At 38.0% G+C, this 20,786-nt stretch overlaps 2 protein-coding genes across 2 annotated transcripts; one reads left to right on the plus strand and one right to left on the minus strand.

The window, feature by feature from the left end:
* The first annotated feature begins 643 nt into the window (after window positions 1–643).
* On the plus strand, window positions 644–6,549 carry LOC132155219 (B-cell lymphoma 6 protein homolog). Its single transcript, XM_059564086.1, has 9 exons — window positions 644–742; window positions 2,195–2,362; window positions 2,452–2,673; window positions 3,506–4,195; window positions 4,279–4,370; window positions 5,455–5,613; window positions 5,693–5,823; window positions 5,903–6,040; window positions 6,134–6,549. The coding sequence occupies exons 2-9, from the start codon at window positions 2,199–2,201 to the stop codon at window positions 6,248–6,250; spliced, it is 1,713 nt and encodes a 570-aa protein (XP_059420069.1). The 5' UTR covers window positions 644–742; window positions 2,195–2,198; the 3' UTR covers window positions 6,251–6,549.
* A 3,124-nt stretch (window positions 6,550–9,673) lies between these two features.
* Window positions 9,674–19,847, minus strand: LOC132155220 (UMP-CMP kinase). The gene is made up of 6 exons (XM_059564087.1): window positions 19,583–19,847; window positions 17,584–17,730; window positions 17,058–17,210; window positions 16,459–16,535; window positions 16,123–16,219; window positions 9,674–9,817 (listed from the first exon to the last, which is right to left on the minus strand). The coding sequence occupies exons 1-6, from the start codon at window positions 19,721–19,723 to the stop codon at window positions 9,776–9,778; spliced, it is 657 nt and encodes a 218-aa protein (XP_059420070.1). The 5' UTR covers window positions 19,724–19,847; the 3' UTR covers window positions 9,674–9,775.
* Window positions 19,848–20,786: the final 939 nt, after the last annotated feature.

Consider the following 20,786-nt stretch of genomic DNA (forward strand, 5'->3'; position numbering starts at 1 on the left):
TACAAGCTTATTGGTTTGGAACAAATATCTCCACCTTTTATGAAATAGACAACTCACAAAATTTTAAATAATAACATTGTAATAATAATAATATAATAATAACATTGTGGTGTTATAGTTAACCTACAACTGAGGAATTATCAAACAGCTTCTGTCATCATTCTGACATGAAAAATAGTAGCTTGTCAGCTTATCTCGGACGGACAAAAATAGATTGATCTTTGTACATCTGTGTGATTTACTTTGTAAATCAAAGTGATTTATCTTCATAAGACTTATATGTAGCTTATGACGACAATAATAAGTTAATTCAGCATGACATAATGTACACATTATAATGGAGGGATCATATCGGGAGGAACCAATTCTGCCCGATCTTTACAGCAATGAAAGGGTGGGAGGACGAGTGACGTAGATTATGACCGCGTCTCTGGAGCAAACCACTCCCTACAGAGGAGAGGAGCATAATTACTCCGACGATGTTAATCAATAAGTTGCTAAAAGCAATAACATTAAGCATACACGTTAAGTTTACAGTCTTTAGAATGACTTGTATGATAGTTTCGTTGAGAGCTAGTTTAGCACTGCAAAAGCGCGAGGACAGGGTGTTCGGACGCCCCCCCCTCCGGATTGTCAGTGGTATAGTCCACTGGTAAAATTCCGAGAATTGTGAACTGCGTCTTCTCAGAAGAGTTCTTCCAAGAACTGTCTTCGGTGGACACTTCCAAGAAAAATACACCAGGTGATTTTCTTCTATCTAGCAATAAGTCTAGACTAAACACGAGACGCTCTATAGAGACGAGTTATTGCTGTAGTTGATGTTTATTTTGTTTAAAACCCGACTACTTTCTTGTGTTGAGACAGAGCTGTGGTGTTACTTACGCAACTCGACTTTAGTTGGCCTAATTGTGTGAATCTTATTCGTCTTCTATGTCAGTTTCACTCTGTATGGAGTTACATTAGATTAGGAAGATCTGCGTTGTATAATAAAGACAGGTTTACGCAACTTTATATGGGCGGAAACTAAGTTTATTACTTATAATAGACAACCTGGGTAGTTATAAAACGGTAGACGCGTATAACGTTAGTAATTTTTTATTTCACAACTGCTGTATTTGAATAGTTTTTATCTGACTTTTCATATTAACTCATGCAAATGTGATTACATGCTAGTGAACTCTCAAACTGATCTGTTTCACAGAAAAATGTAATGTTAATTAATCCAAAATACATATATGTTTTATGCTATTTTACGATTGCGATTATTTATACGTATAATTGTAGTGTCTGTTTCACTGAAACATTACCGAATCAAATCGAAACGCTCGTGTTACACCAAACACCTGTAACAGAGTCTATTCACGTGGCTTTTAAACTTCTCCTCATAATACTGGAGTATAACACGAGGTTTAATATATATCAACACGAACCTTCGCTGCTCGACAAGTGTCACTCATAGGACAGACTTCATGCTTGCATTGCACGCAGGTGTCTTAAATCTAAATGCATGTGTTTTTCTGAGTAAAGGTAATGCAGAATTAATGAAAATAATATCAAACGCTTAAAGACGTCGTCATGGAGATCTGATTAATTTGATGACTCAGGGGTTGTGTATGAAACCTTGAGAGATGCCTAACCGACTTAGACGGAATATTTGGGGTATCGCATCTCTGATATACAGTAAAAGCGTTAGTAAATATGAGCATTATATGAATATAGTAGTTGCAAGGGATTTTAAAGATTTGATGTGTAAAACATCAATTTGATGCCCTATGTTTTACTTAAAAACCATCTAAAATTAAATAAAATGAATAAACTCAAAGCAAATGATGACTACAGAGACGTAACCATTAAAGGATTATATATTTCACAAAGAATATTAAATACAAAATGTTGTTAGGCCTCATGTAAAAGTCTGTCATATCTTCACTTCGCAACTTTGTAGTTTGTGGACATCTAGTGTTCATTTGACTAAACTTGCACACCTTCAGTTTTGACATAAGGACTTTTGGTTGGTAATACAGTATAGTCTATTGTATAACATTAGATATAACTACACAGATTTAGTGTATTAGCATATATATATATATATATATATATTTTAATATATATATATATTTTAGTTTAGTAACCAAATGGGTATTTATTTATTTATGCATTTTGTTTTGTTTGATTTTGAATGATTTGTGTCTAGGTGAATGATGTTGAGTGCAGCAGACGGCTGCATTAAGTTCACTCGCCATGCTGGTGATGTGCTGTTCAACTTCAACCGCCTCCGCAGCAGAAACATCCTGACCGATGTCACCATTGTGGTTGGTGGGCAGCAGTTTCGGGCCCATAAGACAGTTCTGATGGCATGCAGGTAGCACTCTGTTTTTTGCATTTTGCAAAATGTTAAATATATGACAAGCACAGTAAGTGACATTTGTATTGCATCTTGTTTTTTCCCAGTGGCCTCTTCTACTCCATGTTTGCAGATGCTTATAAAAGTACCTTGAGCATCATAAGTTTAGATCCAAAGGTGGACCCTGATGGCTTTGCCATATTGTTGGAGTTTATGTATACATCTTGCCTTACACTTAAAGATAACTTCATTATAGCCACCCTCAACACAGCCACATACTTACAGATGGAGCATGTGATTGACACATGCCAGAGGTTCATAGACTCCAGGTGAGTGCTTACACATTCAAATACAGACCTGTGATTTGTAACAGGCTCATTCTAATTAATAATGTAATATTTGATTTATTAATTAATTCAGAAATACATAAATTGAATTTCACTTTATATACATATGGGTGGGGCATTTATCCCAATATCATAGTGAATAAAAAACACAGAAAGAATGTGTCGAGGAACCTTTTTAAGTAGATTGGCATCATTATTTATTATTATTTCTCAAATCAAATCAAATTAATGTTTGGAAAAAAACATTTTGAAATAAAGCATAAAACATATGGAAGCTATCAAAGAGCAGACCCTTGCAGAGAAGAAGTCTCTTAAAATATTGAATAATTTGAAAAAATTTAATCTATTTTGTACGATGTGCTCTAAGGCCCCAAAACAAAATATTTCAAGAGATTCTTAAATATGTATATATTTAATATTAAAATAGAATGGTATATGTAACAAAGTTCATAGATCGGGAAGAAGGAGGCGGGAACTGGTGAACATTTAAACATAAAACTTTAATAAACAAACAAACGAACACAAAACAAAAACGCCAGCCCCTCTATATATTATATTATAGTTTTTTCTTAATTTTGAATACTTTTTGTGAAGTTTAATTTGTACACGTTCAAGCTGTAAGAAAAATATGTTACGTGATTTTTTTTTTTTACGTGATTGCCCCAAATCACATTGTAAGGTTATCAAAACATACAGAAACCAATAAAAATACAATGATTACACAACTTGTCACATGTTTAAACCTAGATTTCCTTTTCTTGATCTTGGACACTGTTATTTATCACTGAGTCGCCATTTTCGGTTTCTCTCAAAGGGGCTTGTGTGTAAAGCAGAGCAGAGCAGAGATGCTGGTTAATCACGGCAGAATTAATTCATCTTCAGAAGCTCCCTTCCTCCTCAGCGATGCCCTGAACACCCAATCCAGCATGAACTTCAGCACTTATGGTACTCCCAGCACTTCCACAGAAAGCCCTTCTCACTTCTACAGACATCTGCCTCTCCCCATGGACACCTCCAAGACCACAAACCCCCTTTGGCAGATCCCGAAGACGAGTGTAATAGCCCATCAGCAGCACTCCCTGCCAGACAGCGGAGTCTCGGCTCGGACCGAGACTAACGGAGGATCCACGGAAGCCAGAGAAGAGAGGAACCGTCCATCTGTGCTCTTACATTCAGCTCCAGCTGAAAGATACAGGAAGACCCCTCTTCTGAATTCAGAGGTGGAGAACACTGAGCCGTGTCACAGCAGCGGCCCCAAGAGCCCTCTCAGATCCGACTGCCAACCCAACTCACCCGCAGAGTCCAGCAGCTGCAGTCGAGGAGCGGCGTCTCCTCCCTGCTCCATCAGTCACCCCAAGATCCGCAACTGGAAGAAGTATAAGTTCATTGTGCTGAACTCCACAGATGGAGCGACTGACACCAGCTCACTCACTCCATCCCACACGGTTACAGAATCCACCCACAAGAACAATGAAGGCAGAGAGCAGCTCATTTTGGATAGCAGGTCAGTGTAGCCAGACTTTAAGGATGGCAGTATTAGCAAGTATTAGCATTAGCATTTCTAAACATGCTGTCATGTGTTTTTAGCTCTACAGATGAATGCATCAAAACAGAAGAGCGTGACTTTTCGCTTCCCAACACTTTGGCCGAGGAGAGCAGCGTGGGAGCCACAAGATCAGGTGAATACACTTTCTTCAAAATGTTCAAGTGGATTTTGGATCCAGCATTTATTATTATTAATTATTAATAACTATTTAAAAATGTCATATAACTCATAATAGAAATAAGACTCAGGTGTGTTAACTCAAACACTTTTAGCATTGCAATTAGTCAATAATAATAATAATAATAATAATAACATTTATTTGTCAATAATAATAAAAGTTAGTTATTACATAATAACAATAATAGTAGTTATTATTATTAATATTATTATCAGCTATTTACAAAAGTCTATGCCACAAATGGTTTTTTTGTTTTATAAATAAACTCAAGTTTGTTCAAATTCAAGTTCAAAATGAACTTTTTTAATGTTTTAGTAATTATTAATTGCTGAATTAAATCAGAAATTACTAAATTACTTTATTATTAATATATTTAGGTATTACATTTTATAAATGTGTGTTAAGTGATGTATATATAATAAACAATCTAAATATTAAAATACTACATACTACAGTACTGTACATGCAACATATTTTAATAGTTATAGTATATTTAATAATGTGTGTGAGTTATATATTTTCATGATGTATAGAAGAATGCAAAAAGTTTCAGCCATTATAAAGAGCTCTATCCTTGAGTGTTAAATGTTATAAATATTAGGATTTGTGAATGTACGTTTTAATGACTTTGAAAGGTAGTTGCATTCCAAAATTAATATTTTGGATCCAAATAAAAGAATATAAAAATATAAATAATATTACAATATATATATTATTTTAAGAGTTTATTTTTATTTATTATTTTTCTGTTGTTGTTTTTTTTTCTCCTCGGGGCCCCCTGTTGGTCAGTATGTGCGCTGAACAATATTGAACACAATATATGCATGAAAGTGAAAAATACAGCCAAGTTTTCCCACAATGTCTGCTACTATTAATTGTAATGGATAAAAGTATTTTTAAAATGTCTTATTGTTATTACATCATTATTATCATAACCAGCTTGGATACATTGCATTTGCATATTGAAGACAATCTGAACAAATAGATCTGACTTTATCACTGACAGTAAAGCCTAACAGCTCTTCTGTTGTCTTGGCAGAGCGGGACAGACTCTACTGTAACGAGTGCGAGTCCAAGAGCGAATCTGACGCAGAGAAGCCGCGGTGGCTACAGGATGGAAAAGCGTACAAATGTGACTGCTGTCAGGCCATGTTCTGCTATAATGGAAACCTAGCGAGCCCCAAGACCATCCACACTGGTAAATTTGCAGTTCTTTGGGACTCTGCGATGGTGCTCACTCAAACTCGTGTGTTACAGTTTTACATTTTTCGTTGCAGGAGAGAAACCGTATCGCTGTAACGTGTGTGGAGCTCAGTTCAACAGACCTGCCAATCTGAAGACACACTCACGGATCCACTCAGGAGAAAAACCATACAAATGTGAAACCTGCGGCTCGCGCTTTGTCCAGGTAACAACAAACCCTCAGAGCGTGTTTCTGTACAGTGATGATGCAAAACAAACGCTTCTTCTACTGTCGTCGTTTTCAGGTGGCTCATCTGAGGGCTCACGTACTGATCCACACCGGAGAGAAACCGTACCCGTGTGACACCTGCGGCACACGCTTCCGCCACCTTCAGACGCTGAAGAGTCACTTACGAATCCACACGGGAGAGAAACCTTATCATGTGAGCACCACGTCATATTTCTTCACATATCAGAACTGAATATTAGAACTGAGAAAGCATTTGATGTGAAATCTCCTTGGCTTCTCATTTCAGTGTGAGAATTGTGACCTGCACTTCCGTCACAAGAGTCAGCTGCGTCTGCATCTGCGACAAAAGCACGGTGCCGTCACAAACACCAAGGTCCAGTATCGCAGAAGCAGAACCTCTTGAAAAAACATGAAGCTATTTCGAGACTCGACCGAAGCATTTTCAATTCCTTTAGTGGTACAGCCACAAGAAAAGCCATCAGAACATACAGATGCCTGCAAAAGTGTTTACTCTTATGGTGACGTTACATATTATCTCTTAAATATGGACTAGTTAACCAGCACATTCTGCATGATTTCACCCAAATATCATGATGTACGTCAAGTTCTCGTTAGATTGAGCATAATTTTATCTCTAGTATTTATTTTTATTAAGAATGCTATTTCACTCCCTCTCCAATCAAACTATGCACTGTATATATATATATATATATATATATATATATATATATATATATATATATATATATATATATATATATATATATATATAATATACAAACAAGGAATATTGGTACAAATAATTATACAATTGCAGTGTTTTGTCAGTGTGGTATTTTTAAGGAAGCTCAGCTCTGTTTGACAGTTCTGTGGTCTTTACATGTATTTGTACAGCTGTTTTTGGTACGAGAGGGCCGAAGGGTCCATGCAATTAAATATTTCATACTAAACAAATGAGTGCAAAGATCTGTTTTTTTTTCACGTATTTAAGAATATAAAAGAGTTAAGAATAAGAAAAAAGAATATTAATATTAGTATTGTTTTTCGTAATTTACCCCCCCCCCCCCCATTTTTAGTAAGAGTAATTTTAGTACTTACATTTATTTCATTTAGTTGCCAAGGCATCTATTTGTTGAAACTTTTTCATCTAATATGTACATACATATATATATATATATATATATATATATATATATATATCTAAAATAATACCCCAGGGTAAAAAAAAAAATTTAATAAATATATAATTTCTATAATAAATAAATTATAAATATAAAATGTTCCAATCATATTTCTGAATTAAATTAATAAAAAATCGAAACGAAATATGATAAATTTGCCATTAAAAACCAAAACTAAACTATAATAATGGCTGCAACAGCAGATGTGTAATGAGGACAGCGACTCGGGCAGAGAAATCTGATTAGCCCGTGTAAGGCTCTCGTTTCAATTAAAAGCTCCCCCTCGGTTTGGCGGGTCCTTATAAGTATTACTTTTTTCATGGAAGGGGACAGAATATGACAGGGTATCAGAGATGGACAGAACACCGGCCCGAAGCGTGAAGTGCAGTGTGAGCACAGGCCAGCGGGGGAAGGGACACAACGCCAGAGGGTATCGCCAATAACTAGAACTGTGGACATGATCATTTTTTAAAATAAAAATATGAAATAGGTTATTGTAATAAATACAGACATTAAAATTAATGTTCAAATTAGTGCCGTCACTCAGGCTGTTCACAATATGTTTTAGCGCGTAGCTACTGTGTTTTATGATATTCTGTTTTAGCACGTGTTTTAAACCTAATATTCATGTCTGATTTAATCTGTTCTAATCTTAATTATTCTGTAAACTTTTTTAAAAATGCTATGAATGTTAATGCTCATTTTAAAATTTGAAATGCTCCTACAGATTTGTGAGCGGTTGATAATCGATGGACTGTTATGTTAGTGTTGTCATTGGGTTATGTTATATTAATATGTTTCAGCAATCATACAACCATCAGTTGGTTTGGGTTAGGAAAGACCTTTCTTTCTTGAATTACACAGTTTGTTATCATACAGATTGAAAGACTAAATAGTCTCTCTCCCTCTCTCTCTTTTTATGTGTGTGTGTTTATGCGTGCGTGAGTGCATTCGCGGGAGGGGGGCGATTATCGACTACTAATCGAATAATACCCAGTGATTGTCGATTATTACTTTTGCTTGAAATGCACATCCCTAGACAGGTCAATGAACATATGATCCAACATATTTCCTCACTAGATGGTGAAAGTGTCACATGAGAGATCCTTTCACAAGCTCAGATTGCTCATATTACAGTGAATTTAAAGGACCCGAACATTTACAATTATTCCATTATTTCCTCAACTGTCCAACAATCTGTGCACATGATTTTGTAGATATTTGAATCTTTTTTTGTGTGAAAGAACAGCAATTCCCAAACAAGTCATATCCCGTTGGAAGTTTTTAGACTGCTGCCTGTTGACAAGCATCAAGTTTTAACAGGTTATTAGATTAAGTTAGATTCAACATTATTTTCATTGCACATGTGAGTACATGTAATTTATTCCCGTGAAGCGCAGCTGAATTTTCAGCATCATTACTCCATTCTTCAGTTTCACATGATCCTCTAGAAATCATTCTAATATGCGGATTTGCTGCTCAAGAAACATTTTTTGATTTTTTTAAATATCGAAAACAGTTGTGCTGCTTCATATTTTTATGGAAAACATTAAATATTTATTTTTAATCCTTGAAAAAAAAATGACCTCAAACCATTGATCTGAGATATATAAGACTAAAATGAATTTAAGAAATATAAGTAACAATTTAAATTAAAAAAAAAATATATATATATATTGCTAAAAAGAGACAAACTACTGGTTCTTTTTTTACATTTTCAAATTATTTCATGAATAATTTCGGTGATGCATATAATAGTGCCTGCCATACATATGTGAAACTAGCATTTAAATCAAGAAGGCGTCTATTCTTCTCCTGTAGTGCACATCTTTGAACTGCTGATATAAAAATGTTACAAAATTAAAACCGAGCATTAGACTGGAGTCAGAAGACATTCGACATCATAACATTTATTTTTTTCAGAGGGTTCTGTCATCCTTGATATTTCTTATATTGTTTTGTGCTATTTACTGGACCGTCACATCAATACGACAAATTCAGTTTATTCACAAACAACCCCAAAGACGCTGCCTGAGACAATCAAATAAAAGCATGAGCCCGTTCCCCACATCTTAAAATCTACTGCCTGAGCAAAGACACAGCAGCCCCAATATGAAAAAAAAAAAAAAACGTACAGCTAAAACTCAGCTCTCTATTGAGTGGCCAGCAAACAGTCCTCAGATCCTGCTGTGGATTACTATACAAAACAAGAGAAACATATCACCAAATATAACACAAAAAGGTCAGATACTTGTACTTCCTGTTGGTCATTTAGAATCACTCATTAGTTTAGAGAATAAAACCGATTTCCAACCTATTCTTGGCTTATTTCAGTTCTTGGCTTATTTGTTTTATACACTGAAAGATGGACGTTTGGAAACATTTCTCACACATGAGACAGAAGACTATTTTGAAGTTAAGAGCAGAAACGTGCGTGTTCTGTTCCTATAGAAGTGCCCTGAACATTATTGCTCAAACTTGCTTGATTCTCTGCTGAAACATTGTTCCTCTTCAGTGTAATATTGAGCAAGCATGGATCGTTTGCTCAACAAAAGTGTTTTTCTTTCAGCCTTACACACATAGATAGGAGCACACACGCTCTCACTTCTAAAAAAACAAAACAACCTATTTTACTGTTGAATGAATAAAAATGTAGCTATCGATACATGAAGGCATAGCACCACCGACAACAAAGACACCATAATTTTCCAGAATTAGTTTTTTTTTTTTTTTTGGTCTGTTGATGCTTAGCCTTCTTTATCCAGAATGTTCTTCACATCTGCAAACACCTGTAAAAAAACAAAACAAAAGAAAAACAGGTAAAAGGAAGCAATATGACACTCAAAAAGATGGACCGATGTTTATTATTTACCTCTACTACACTATAGCACAGTAAAGAGTAGTATTAATTTAGTATTCATTATTTCTATATTATTATTGTATTTAATAACACATCAATATTAGGGCTGGGTTTTGACATGTCATGATTCGATTCGATTTTGAGAAACTTGCGATTCGATTCTTATCATTTCGGACATGAGGTCGATCGATATATCGGCCGATATTTAGCATTTTTAAAATAACGGCATCAGCTGATGCTGTTTTGATGGCGCACACAGTGCTCACACTCGCTCTTGTTCGCCGTCTTTACTAACAGTGCTGTTTAATACGGATAGAAGTCTGTCTAATAATCAGATAGAATGGTTAAAAGGAATTAATGTATACAGAAAGTATTATAAAGATTGCTTTTATATTAGGTCTATTAGTAATAGAAAAGCAAACATTATAATACTTTCTCATTTGCCGTCAGGATAAAGAAAAATACATTTATATACAACCCGAATTCCGGAAAAGTTGGGACGTTTTTCAAATTTTAATAAAATGAAAACTAAAGGAATTTAAAATCACATGAGCCAATATTTTATTCACAATAGAACATAGATAACGTAGCAAATGTTTAAACTGAGAAATTTTACACTTATCCACTTAATTAGCTCATTTAAAATTTAATGCCTGCTACAGGTCTCAAAAAAGTTGGCATGGGGGCAACAAATGGCTAAAAAAGCAAGCAGTTTTGAAAAGATTCAGCTGGGAGAACATCTAGTGATTAATTAAGTTAATTGATATCAGGTCTGTAACATGATTAGCTATAAAAGCTTTGTCTTAGAGAAGCAGAGTCTCTCAGAAGTAAAGATGGGCAGAGGCTCTCCAATCTGTGAAAGACTGCGTAAAAAAATTGTGGAAAACTTTAAAAACAATGTTCCTCAACGTCAAATTGCAAAGGCTTTGCAAATCTCATCATCTACAGTGCATAACATCATCAAAAGATTCAGAGAAACTGGAGAAATCTCTGTGCGTAAGGGACAAGGCCGGAGACCTTTATTGGATGCCCGTGGTCTTTGGGCTCTCAGACGACACTGCATCACTCATCGGCATGATTGTGTCAATGACATTACTAAATGGGCCCAGGAATACTTTCAGAAACCACTGTCGGTAAACACAATCCGCCGTGCCATCAGCAGATGCCAACTAAAGCTCTATCATGCAAAAAGGAAGCCATATGTGAACATGGTCCAGAAGCGCCGTCGTGTCCTGTGGGCCAAGGCTCATTTAAAATGGACTATTTCAAAGTGGAATAGTGTTTTATGGTCAGACGAGTCCAAATTTGACATTCTTGTTGGAAGTCACGGACGCCGTGTCCTCCGGGCTAAAGAGGAGGGAGACCTTCCAGCATGTTATCAGCGTTCAGTTCAAAAGCCAGCATCTCTGATGGTATGGGGGCGCATAAGTGCATACGGTATGGGCAGCTTGCATGTTTTGGAAGGCTTCGTGAATGTTGAAAGGTATATAAAGGTTTTAGAGCAACATATGCTTCCCTCCAAACAACGTCTATTTCAGGGAAGGCCTTGTTTATTTCAGCAGGACAATGCAAAACCACATACTGCAGCTATAACAACAGCATGGCTTCGTCGTAGAAGAGTCCGGGTGCTAACCTGGCCTGCCTGCAGTCCAGATCTTTCACCTATAGAGAACATTTGGCGCATCATTAAACGAAAAATACGTCAAAGACGACCACAAACTCTTCAGCAGCTGGAAATCTATATAAGGCAAGAATGGGACCAAATTCCAACAGCAAAACTCCAGCAACTCATAGCCTCAATGCCCAGACGTCTTCAAACTGTTTTGAAAAGAAAAGGAGATGCTACACCATGGTAAACATGCCCCGTCCCAACTATTTTGAGACCTGTAGCAGAAATCAAAATTGAAATGAGCTCATTTTGTGCATAAAATTGTAAACTTTCTCAGTTTAAACATTTGCTATGTTATCTATGTTCTATTGTGAATAAAATATTGGCTCATGTGATTTGAAAGTCTTTTAGTTTTCATTTTATTCAAATTTAAAAAACGTCCCAACTTTTCCGGAATTCGGGTTGTAATTTAAACAAATCTTTTAATGACTAATGAACAATTTTTTTACAAACCTTGCAAACTTGCAAAGACAGTCGGTCTGTGTGAATTGAATGCTTTAAACTTTAAACTCGTGATTTCAAATTATGCTGTGCTTTATGCGTTCGTCCACTGTCATATTCATGTCATTTTCACTGTGTGCTGTATGTAAAATGAAGGTTACCCTGGCTTTATTTGAAAAAATATAATTCCCAGTGCGCGCAAAATTCCCAGAATACTGAGTGCCCTGTTGGTTACAGTGCCATCCATCCATCCATCCATCTTCTTCCGCTTATCCGGGGCCAGGTCGCGGGGGCAGCAGTCTAAGCAGAGAACCCCAGACTTCCCTCTCCCTAGACACTTCCTCCAGCTCTTCTGGGGGGACACCGAGGCGTTCCCAGGCCAGCCGGGAGACATAGTCTCTCCAGCGTGTCCTAGGTCTTCCCCGGGGTCTCCTCCCAGTGGGACGCGCCCGGAACACCTTCCCGGGAAGGCGTCCAGGAGGCATCCGGAACAGATGCCCGAGCCACCTCAGCTGACCCCTTTCGATGTGGAGGAGCAGCGGCTCTACTCTGAGCTCCTCCCGGGTGACTGAGCTTCTCACCCTATCTCTAAGGGATCGCCCAGCCACCCTGCGGAGAAAGCTCATTTCGGCTGCCTGTATCCGGGATCTTGTCCCATAGGTGAGAGTAGGAACGTATATTGACCGGTAAATCGAGAGCTTCGCCTTGCGGCTCAGCTCTTTCTTCACCACGACAGACCGGTACATCGACCGCATTACTGCAGAAGCTGCACCGATCCGTCTGTCAATCTCCCGTTCCAGCCTTCCCTCACTCGTGAACAAGACCCCAAGATACTTAAACTCCTCCACTTGAGGCAGGAACTCTCCACCAACCTGAAGTGGGCAAGCCACCGTTTTCCGACTGAGGACCATGGCCTCGGATTTGGAGGTGCTGATTCTCATCCCAGCCGCTTCACACTCGGCTGCAAACCGTCCCAGTGCATGCTGAAGGTCCTGGCTTGATGAGGCCAACACGTATGTCTTGGACACTCAGGTGAAGAGAGGGGCGGAGCTGTCAACCGATCACCACCTGGTGGTGAGTTGGATCCGATGGCGGGGGAGGAAGCTGGACAGACTCGGCAGACCCAAACGTACTGTGAGGGTCTGCTGGGAACGTTTGGCCGAGTCTCCTGTCAGAGAGATCTTCAACTCCCACCTCCGGCAGAGCTTCGACCAGATCCCGAGGGAGGCTGGAAATATTGAGTCCGAGTGGACCATGTTCTCCACCTCCATTGTCGAAGCGGCCGCTCGGAGCTGTGGCCGTAAGGTTTCCGGTGCCTGTCGAGGCGGTAATCCCCGAACCCGGTGGTGGACACCGGAAGTAAGGGATGCCGTCAAGCTGAAGAAGGAGTCCTATCGGGCCTGGTTGGCTTGTGGGACTCCTGAGGCAGCTGACAGGTACCGGCAGGCCAAGTGGACTACAGCCCGGGTGGTTGTGGAGGCAAAAACTCGGGCCTGGGAGGAGTTCGGTGAGGCCATGGAGAAGGACTATCGGTCAGCCTCGAAGAGATTCTGGCAAACCGTCCGGCGCCTCAGGAGAGGGAAGCAGTGCCCTACCAATGCTGTTTACAGTAGAGCTGTTGACCTCAACTGGGGATGTCATTGGATGGTGGAAGGAATACTTCGAGGATCTCCTCAATCCCGCTTTCACGTCTTCCATTGAGGAAGCAGAATCCGAGCCGGCCGATAGTAGAACCTCGGATTCAGGAGGAACAGTGTGGTTTTCGTCCAGGCCGTGGAACACTGGACCAGCTCTATACCCTCTACAGGGTGCTGGAGGGTTCATGGGAGTTTGCCCAACCAGTCCACATGTGCTTTGTGGATTTGGAGAAGGCATTCGACTGTGTCCCTCGCGGCGGCCTGTGGAGGGTGCTCTGGGAGTATGGGGTCCGGGGCCCTTTGCTAAGGGCTATCCGGTCCCTGTACGACCGGAGCAGGAGCTTGGTTCGTATTGCCAGCAGTAAGTCAGACTTGTTCCCGGTGTGTGTTGGACTCCGGCAGGGCTGCCCTTTGTCGCCGGTTCTGTTCATGATTTTTATGGACAGAATTTCTAGGCGCAGCCAGGGGCCGGAGGGGGTCAGGTTTGGTGACAACACGATTTTGTCTCTGCTCTTTGCGGATGATGTTGGTTACAGTGTTTACTTTTAATTATATTTCTATTCTATCTATTTTTTAATCCATTGTCATATGATTTCAAATATCTTAAATAATAATAAAAAAGATATCTGCTTTATATCGGCTATCGGCCCCCTGCTTTCCAAGCAGGGGGCACGACTTCCCTTTTGTGGGAAGTCGTGGCCTAATGGTTAGAGAGTCGGACTCCCAATCGAAAGGTTGTGAGTTCGAGTCCCGGGCTGGCAGGAATTGTAGGTGGGGGGAGTGCATGTACAGTTCTCTCTCCACCTTCAATACCACGACTGAGGTGCCCTTGAGCAAGGCATCGAACCCCCAACTGCTCCCCGGGCGCCGCAGCATAAATGGCTGCCCACTGCTCCGGGTGTGTGTTCACAGTGTGTGTGTGTGTTCACTGCTCTGTGTGTGTGCACTTCGGATGGGTTAAATGCAGAGCACAAATTCTGAGTATGGGTCACCATACTTGGCTGAATGTCACGTCACTTCACTTCAAGATATCAGCATCGGCTGTCAAAAAACACATAGCGGTCGACCTCTATTTTGGATGTACTGTATATCAGGTAAAGTACATTGCAAATTTCCTCAAGGAAAAAAAACTCTCAAATAATGTCATAATATATACACGAGAGGAGAGTAGGGCTGTCACGATTGCTTGTTCAAATCTGAGTAATTGATTATTAAAAAAAAAAATCTTTGATGGCATTTAATAACTGTCAAAATACCAAAAGTGGCGCATTCCTCAGATTAGAATCCACAGAAAGCATTATAAGACTGTTTTCTAAGGCTGCACAAAATAGTGCTATTGTGAATTCACAAAGGCTGCGATTCGATTGATTGAATTATGCACTGCAGGTTTAATATCCACTTTATAAAAGTTAAACCCCTCGCTCTGCATGTTTTGATGTCCACATCAGTGGCTGTAGCATTTCTATCATAAAGAAGTGGCCAAATATGAAAGATTAAATGGACATTTGTAAAGTATAAAAAAAAACATCAGGCTGTTGACGCCCTCTGCAGGCATTTGATATAATACATAATATAAATATTAAATGTTTTGTTCACTAAACCAATATGATTACTTGTTTTTGATATTTTATAAAATCATTATATTTTTGAAAGACATTAATATTGAAGTTCAAAATGAACTGATTTGTATGCATACACTTAAATTGCACAAAGTGGTTTATAATCATAAAGTTATAATACTAACTTTACAATTATATAATTATATTTCTACTCCAATTATTATTATTATTATTATTTATATAAAACATTTTAATGGAGGCTGTCATAAAAACTTGATGGATAATGATGGATGTGATTCTTTCAAACATGCAATGTTTCACTTCAATAAAACGTAAACTGATGGACTGGTATTGTGTGGGTTATTGAGATGTTTTTATCAGCTGTTTGGACTGATTCTGACGGCACCCATTCACTGCAGAGCATCCATTGGTGAGCAAGTGATGCAATGCTATATTTCAGATCTGCTCCAATGAAGAAACAAACTCATCTACATCTGGGATGGCCTGAGTACATTTTCAGCAGATTTTGGTTTTCAGGTGAACTATTCCTGTTCATACTATTTTTAATTAATATGCATTAATGCAATAATGTTTTTGTCTGGTTGTGCTGGGAGATGGCATCACAGTATGTTAAGGAGCGTAACCCTTTTCATCACACGCTTGAGGTAATCAGCCAATCACAACACACCTCACTTTTCAGACAGAAAAATCTATGCATTTCAGAAAGGCGAAAATAATGTTTTTTAAAATAGTAAATAGTAGATGAAAATAGTGTTTTTTTTTTACCTTATACCACATAAACACATTTCATTACACCAAATACACAAAATAACGTTCTTTTAAGCAACATCATATGACCCCTTTAAAGCAAAACTTTACAGTAAACATCAGGCTTAAAAAACAATACATTTAATGGAATAAGCCGTACCTCATCCACCGATCGGGAGGCATCAATCGTGCACACCTTCCCCTGCTTCTCGTACTGCTCTATAATGGGCCGTGTGGACTGGAGGTACGTCTGGATCCTGAAAATTAAACAAGAATGGTTAGCAAAAGTAAGGGGGAATCAAAAGCACAACCAGTCACTGGAAACATGACCGTGAGAGTCCATCCATTTCTGTATAATGCCAAACTATATGGTAACTGCCACATTTTCCAAACACAATGGCAATTTCTGAGGTCTGCCAACATTAATACAGTAATCATATTACATGCTTTGTATGTAGCTCAATATATCTGAGACTGTTATAATGGGGTGTACTACCTTTTCTCTAGACTTTCTCTGTTGTCATCAGTGCGGCCGCTGCTCTTGCCCCGCTCTAAACATCTGTCAATGCACACCTGAAAAACACAACAGTACAAAATCACATTTTATGCAGACAGTATGAATTGTGAACGTGAACTTTATGGTGTTTATGATTGATCAATTGATGCATTTTTTTTTTTTACTTTTTTTTTGTCATCCATTTAAAATAATTCTCTTATGGTCGTTTAAAAAACTTTTTACTAAATGTTATTTACTAGGCATTTTGATTTGATATGCCTGTGTACGGGACAAACTTAATTGGAAACTTTCGATAAGAAACAAAGTCTCAACTTTTTTTATATTCAATTTATTCAATTCAATTTTATATTATATTCAATTTATATTTAAGTTAGAGCAACAATTTCTTCAGTAAACCACTTTTTAATAATAATAAAAAAAAAATTATTAAACCATTTTTCTTTTTTCCTCCCTGCTGTGACATCAAAACAAAGACATGTATTGAACCATTGTGTTACACTACCCAAAAATGATTTTATTATTCCTTCCAAATGATAAATCAATAATCAGATGGCACTGTGATGGTAGTTCACCCTCACCTCATTACTGCAGTCAAAGAAAAGCATAAACTTGACATCTGCCTTCCCGTCCATGACCGTGCTCCATCCCTGCAGGTTGTCTTGGTTTCGTGGGAAACCATCGATAAGAAAGCGGAACTTCTTTTCATCGGCTTTCATGGTCTCTTCCATCGCCTGATCAATACAGAAGTTTTTGTTTTTTCAGTAAAGATAAATATCAGAACACATCCATTTTCAGATCAGATAAACAACTGACCTGCTCAGAAAAGGCCGGTCAATCAGAATACTAACTTGACTCTAAAGAGGCTTGTCGGTTTCATAACGGTATCAGATTTATGATTTATGCCTATTATGAGACAAGCTGGTCTATTTATGGCTATTATGAGCCGCTCTTTGAACTCTCCTCCCCTGATTTTTTATCATCAAGTAATATTTCTCAATAGTTTGAAAATGTTTCCTGCTCATGTTCCAGTTTCCTTCTACAATCACCACGAGTCACGACCTGGAGTGCTTTGGCTTGTTAAGCAGGACGGATGAGTCTAACCACCTTTTTCAGCAAGTTGATGGTGATTTCAACAGGAACTATCTTGCCCTCTTTGATGTAGGAGTCGATGAGCTGCCCAAACTGTGAGCCGGTGCGGCTGCGCTCCTCTCTCAGCAGGTCTCCGGCAGACAGGTGAGTGTAGCTGTAGTTCTGAGCGCAGGAGACACACAGTCACATGAAAACATCACATATTACGATCTTCAATGCAGCACATTATAGCCCCGTAAGATTAGAAGCTACTTTGATGTAATATGACAGTTGTCATTTATATGATGGGAAGGGGAAAAAAAGAGAGGTGTGTATGGGTTTGGTAACTGAACAGGAAGGCCAGTTTTTTTCTGATATTAAAGGTACGGACTAAACAGCTTTCCAAAATGAAACAGAGATTGGATCTTTTTCGGTAAAAACAACAGTACAGTTGACATGAAATGTTGTGGCATGACGTTATTCTTCTAAATTATTAATCTAGAACTATTTTTAAACCATTCTTCCAATTATGAAAACAATATTCAAATGAAAATTAACCGGAAAAGGTGATTTAGAAAAAATTCCAGTTACTGCAAATATACACTTTCCCATATAGACACATATGTGACCCTGGAGTACAAAAGCAGTCTGAAGTCGCTGGGGTATATTTTACCAATAGCCAAAATAAACACTGTATGGGTCAAAATTATCGATTTTTCTTTTATGAAAAAAATCATTAGATATTAAGTAAAGATATCAAAACTTGATTTTTGATTATTAATATGCATTGCTAAGAATTCATCTGGACAACTTTAAAGGTGATTTTCTCAGTATTTTGATTTTTTTGCACCCTCAGATTCCAGATTTTCAAATAGATCGGCCAAATATTGTCCGATCCTAACAAACCATACATCAGTGGAAAGATTATTTATTCAGCTTTCAGATGATGTATAAATCTCAATTTCCAAAAATGTTTTGCGGTCCAGGGTCACAAGACGCCCCATTTTGTTGTCAGCATCACAATAGATTTACAAAAGTGATTTTATATACACAAAAAGCATAGTAAATGCAAGAGTTTCAAACAATGTTCCATCGCCATTCAGTGTAACAAATATAATTATGTAAAAATGAAACAACACACTTATTCATACCAGTGTTTACTAAAATATATAAAAGAAAAGTGATCATACTAAATTTTAAGTGATCATACTAAATTTTATTACATTTTAAATTATTAAAAACTTCTTGAAGTGAATGAAAGATAGAGGCCAAGATTGATAAAGAGTTAAAATTATGATTAATTAGTATTTTCTTTAGCAAATAATTAGTAATTACTTTTTAATAGTCTTTTAATGTCATCTACATATTCTTGTGATATTTTAGTGGGTGTCGTCCGTATTTTTAGCTCAGAAAAAAAATACATTTAAACAGGACACATGCTAAAGTATAACAAAAACACAATTTGTTTATTTTTGTGGATTTTCAGCGAACGAATTACATCAGTATTCAATGCCTTCAGTGTCTTTACATAAATCCTTCAGAAATGATTTAATATTGCTGTTTATACTGTAATATCATGTATAGTAATATCAGTTTTATGTTTCACACATATGCCCTTCTACTCAGTGCTGATGCCAAATCATGAATGAACACTGCACAGAGAGCAGGGTGGGACCTGATTGAACACAGGTCCGGTTCATAACCAGGATATATGAATATGCATGTGGAAACATTCCAGGGACCTCAATCTATATTTACATTTTGAGATAAATATCAAAATCCCATCAAATGTATCATACTAACAGGTCAGAGGAAACAGTGTCGGTGTTAAAGGGACCAAATGGCACTGGGAAATGACTTTTCCTTATGAAATGTCTAGAGGAATCGCGGAAATGAACGATCCTTGTAACTTAAGCTACATCTAATCTGAACCCATTACCACTCTACCAGCCCAATAAAGCCTCGCTGTCTTATACACAACGCTTAAATAGCTATTCTTACTCAATATGATGAAAGACTTAATGCTGCATCTTACCGCCACGATTCTCGCGCATTGTGTCCCTTTCCCCGCGCCTGGCCCTCCCAAAACAAACACGACCTGCGGCTTCATCATCACACTCCACCTGTGCACAGCGCGTGGGAGCTCCTTCAGCCTGTGCAGCAGAGCCACAATCATACACCGAGCAGATAAGAGAGAGCTGCACTAATGAATGAACATCGACCCCTGCGAGTCAGCGACAGAGCTGCTTGAACGACCGGCTGATGCGTGTCACGGAAGTGCGGCGGGCAGATTCCACTTCCGCCGTACACGTGTCCACCAATCAGAGAACAGAGGATTTACGGACGTCACTTGAAAGACGCCCATGGCTCTGAACGCTCTCTAGAGCGCGCACTCCTCCTTCGCCCGGGGTGCGCGCACCAGCATCAGCACCCGTGTTGCCAGGTCCGCTTGTTATAAGCGACAGGATATATATAAAGTTGCTTATTATTTGAATACGAGCATTCCCAGATTTTGCCATAATGTTAAGAATATATTACAATAAATCATAATAGCACAAAGTATGACTAACCATTCAGAATTTCTGTGTTTTCTCAGGAAGGGTCTATTTTTACAACACACAGCTCTTTTTTTCTAAATTATTTTTAGTAAAGACATATCATCAACTGAACTGGTATTTTGATAAACAACAGCACAGCCTATTGAAGATAATGTATTTTACCCTTTACGGCATCGTTTTCATTCCTGAATAATAATAATAATAATAATAATAATAATAAAAATGGCGCTACCCTGATATGAACCCCTTTCACAAGACTGACACGTTTTAACGGTCATCAGCATCATAATTGTATTTTCATTTTGTTTTGAAAATATATGTAAATATATAACACTATACATTGTAGGCTATATTACATTGTACATTGTATATTACATTTGCATCAAATAAAAAAAAGGTTAATGCTAACGCAATGGTGTTTCTAATACTACAGCGTCTTTTGCAGTTATGGTAAATTTGACATCTTTCTCTTTACTGACCGAATCCTTTCTTCTTCCTTTTTTAAGCCATGAAAACACTATCGAGAAGTTTTTATTTTGCTATTTAAGCAAATGTAAATGCAATATGTATGTGTGTTTGTGTGTGTGTGTGTGTGTGTGTGTGTGTCTGGTAGTCTCTCACTGCTACAGAAGTTTACCCAACTATGACGTACTCTGCTGCTGAGAAATCCGGAAATGTGAA

The sequence above is a fragment of the Carassius carassius genome, chromosome 12 (assembly GCF_963082965.1).
Source record: "Carassius carassius chromosome 12, fCarCar2.1, whole genome shotgun sequence".
Taxonomy (NCBI): domain Eukaryota; kingdom Metazoa; phylum Chordata; class Actinopteri; order Cypriniformes; family Cyprinidae; genus Carassius; species Carassius carassius.

What these genes read in the sequence shown, in the direction of transcription:
- LOC132155219 (XM_059564086.1), top strand. Translation starts at nt 2,199, where the DNA reads ATGATGTTGAGTGCAGCAGACGGCTGCATTAAGTTCACTCGCCATGCT. An exon ending in CGTGGGAGCCACAAGATCAG is followed by an intron (nt 4,371 to 5,454) that starts GTGAATACACTT and finishes TTGTCTTGGCAG; the next exon opens with AGCGGGACAGACTCTACTGT. An exon ending in CGGGAGAGAAACCTTATCAT is followed by an intron (nt 6,041 to 6,133) that starts GTGAGCACCACG and finishes TTCTCATTTCAG; the next exon opens with TGTGAGAATTGTGACCTGCA.
- LOC132155220 (XM_059564087.1), bottom strand. Translation starts at nt 19,723, where the DNA reads ATGATTGTGGCTCTGCTGCACAGGCTGAAGGAGCTCCCACGCGCTGTG. An exon ending in AATGCGCGAGAATCGTGGCG is followed by an intron (nt 17,731 to 19,582) that starts GTAAGATGCAGC and finishes TCCTGCGCTCAG; the next exon opens with AACTACAGCTACACTCACCT. An exon ending in CCATCAACTTGCTGAAAAAG is followed by an intron (nt 17,211 to 17,583) that starts GTGGTTAGACTC and finishes TGTATTGATCAG; the next exon opens with GCGATGGAAGAGACCATGAA.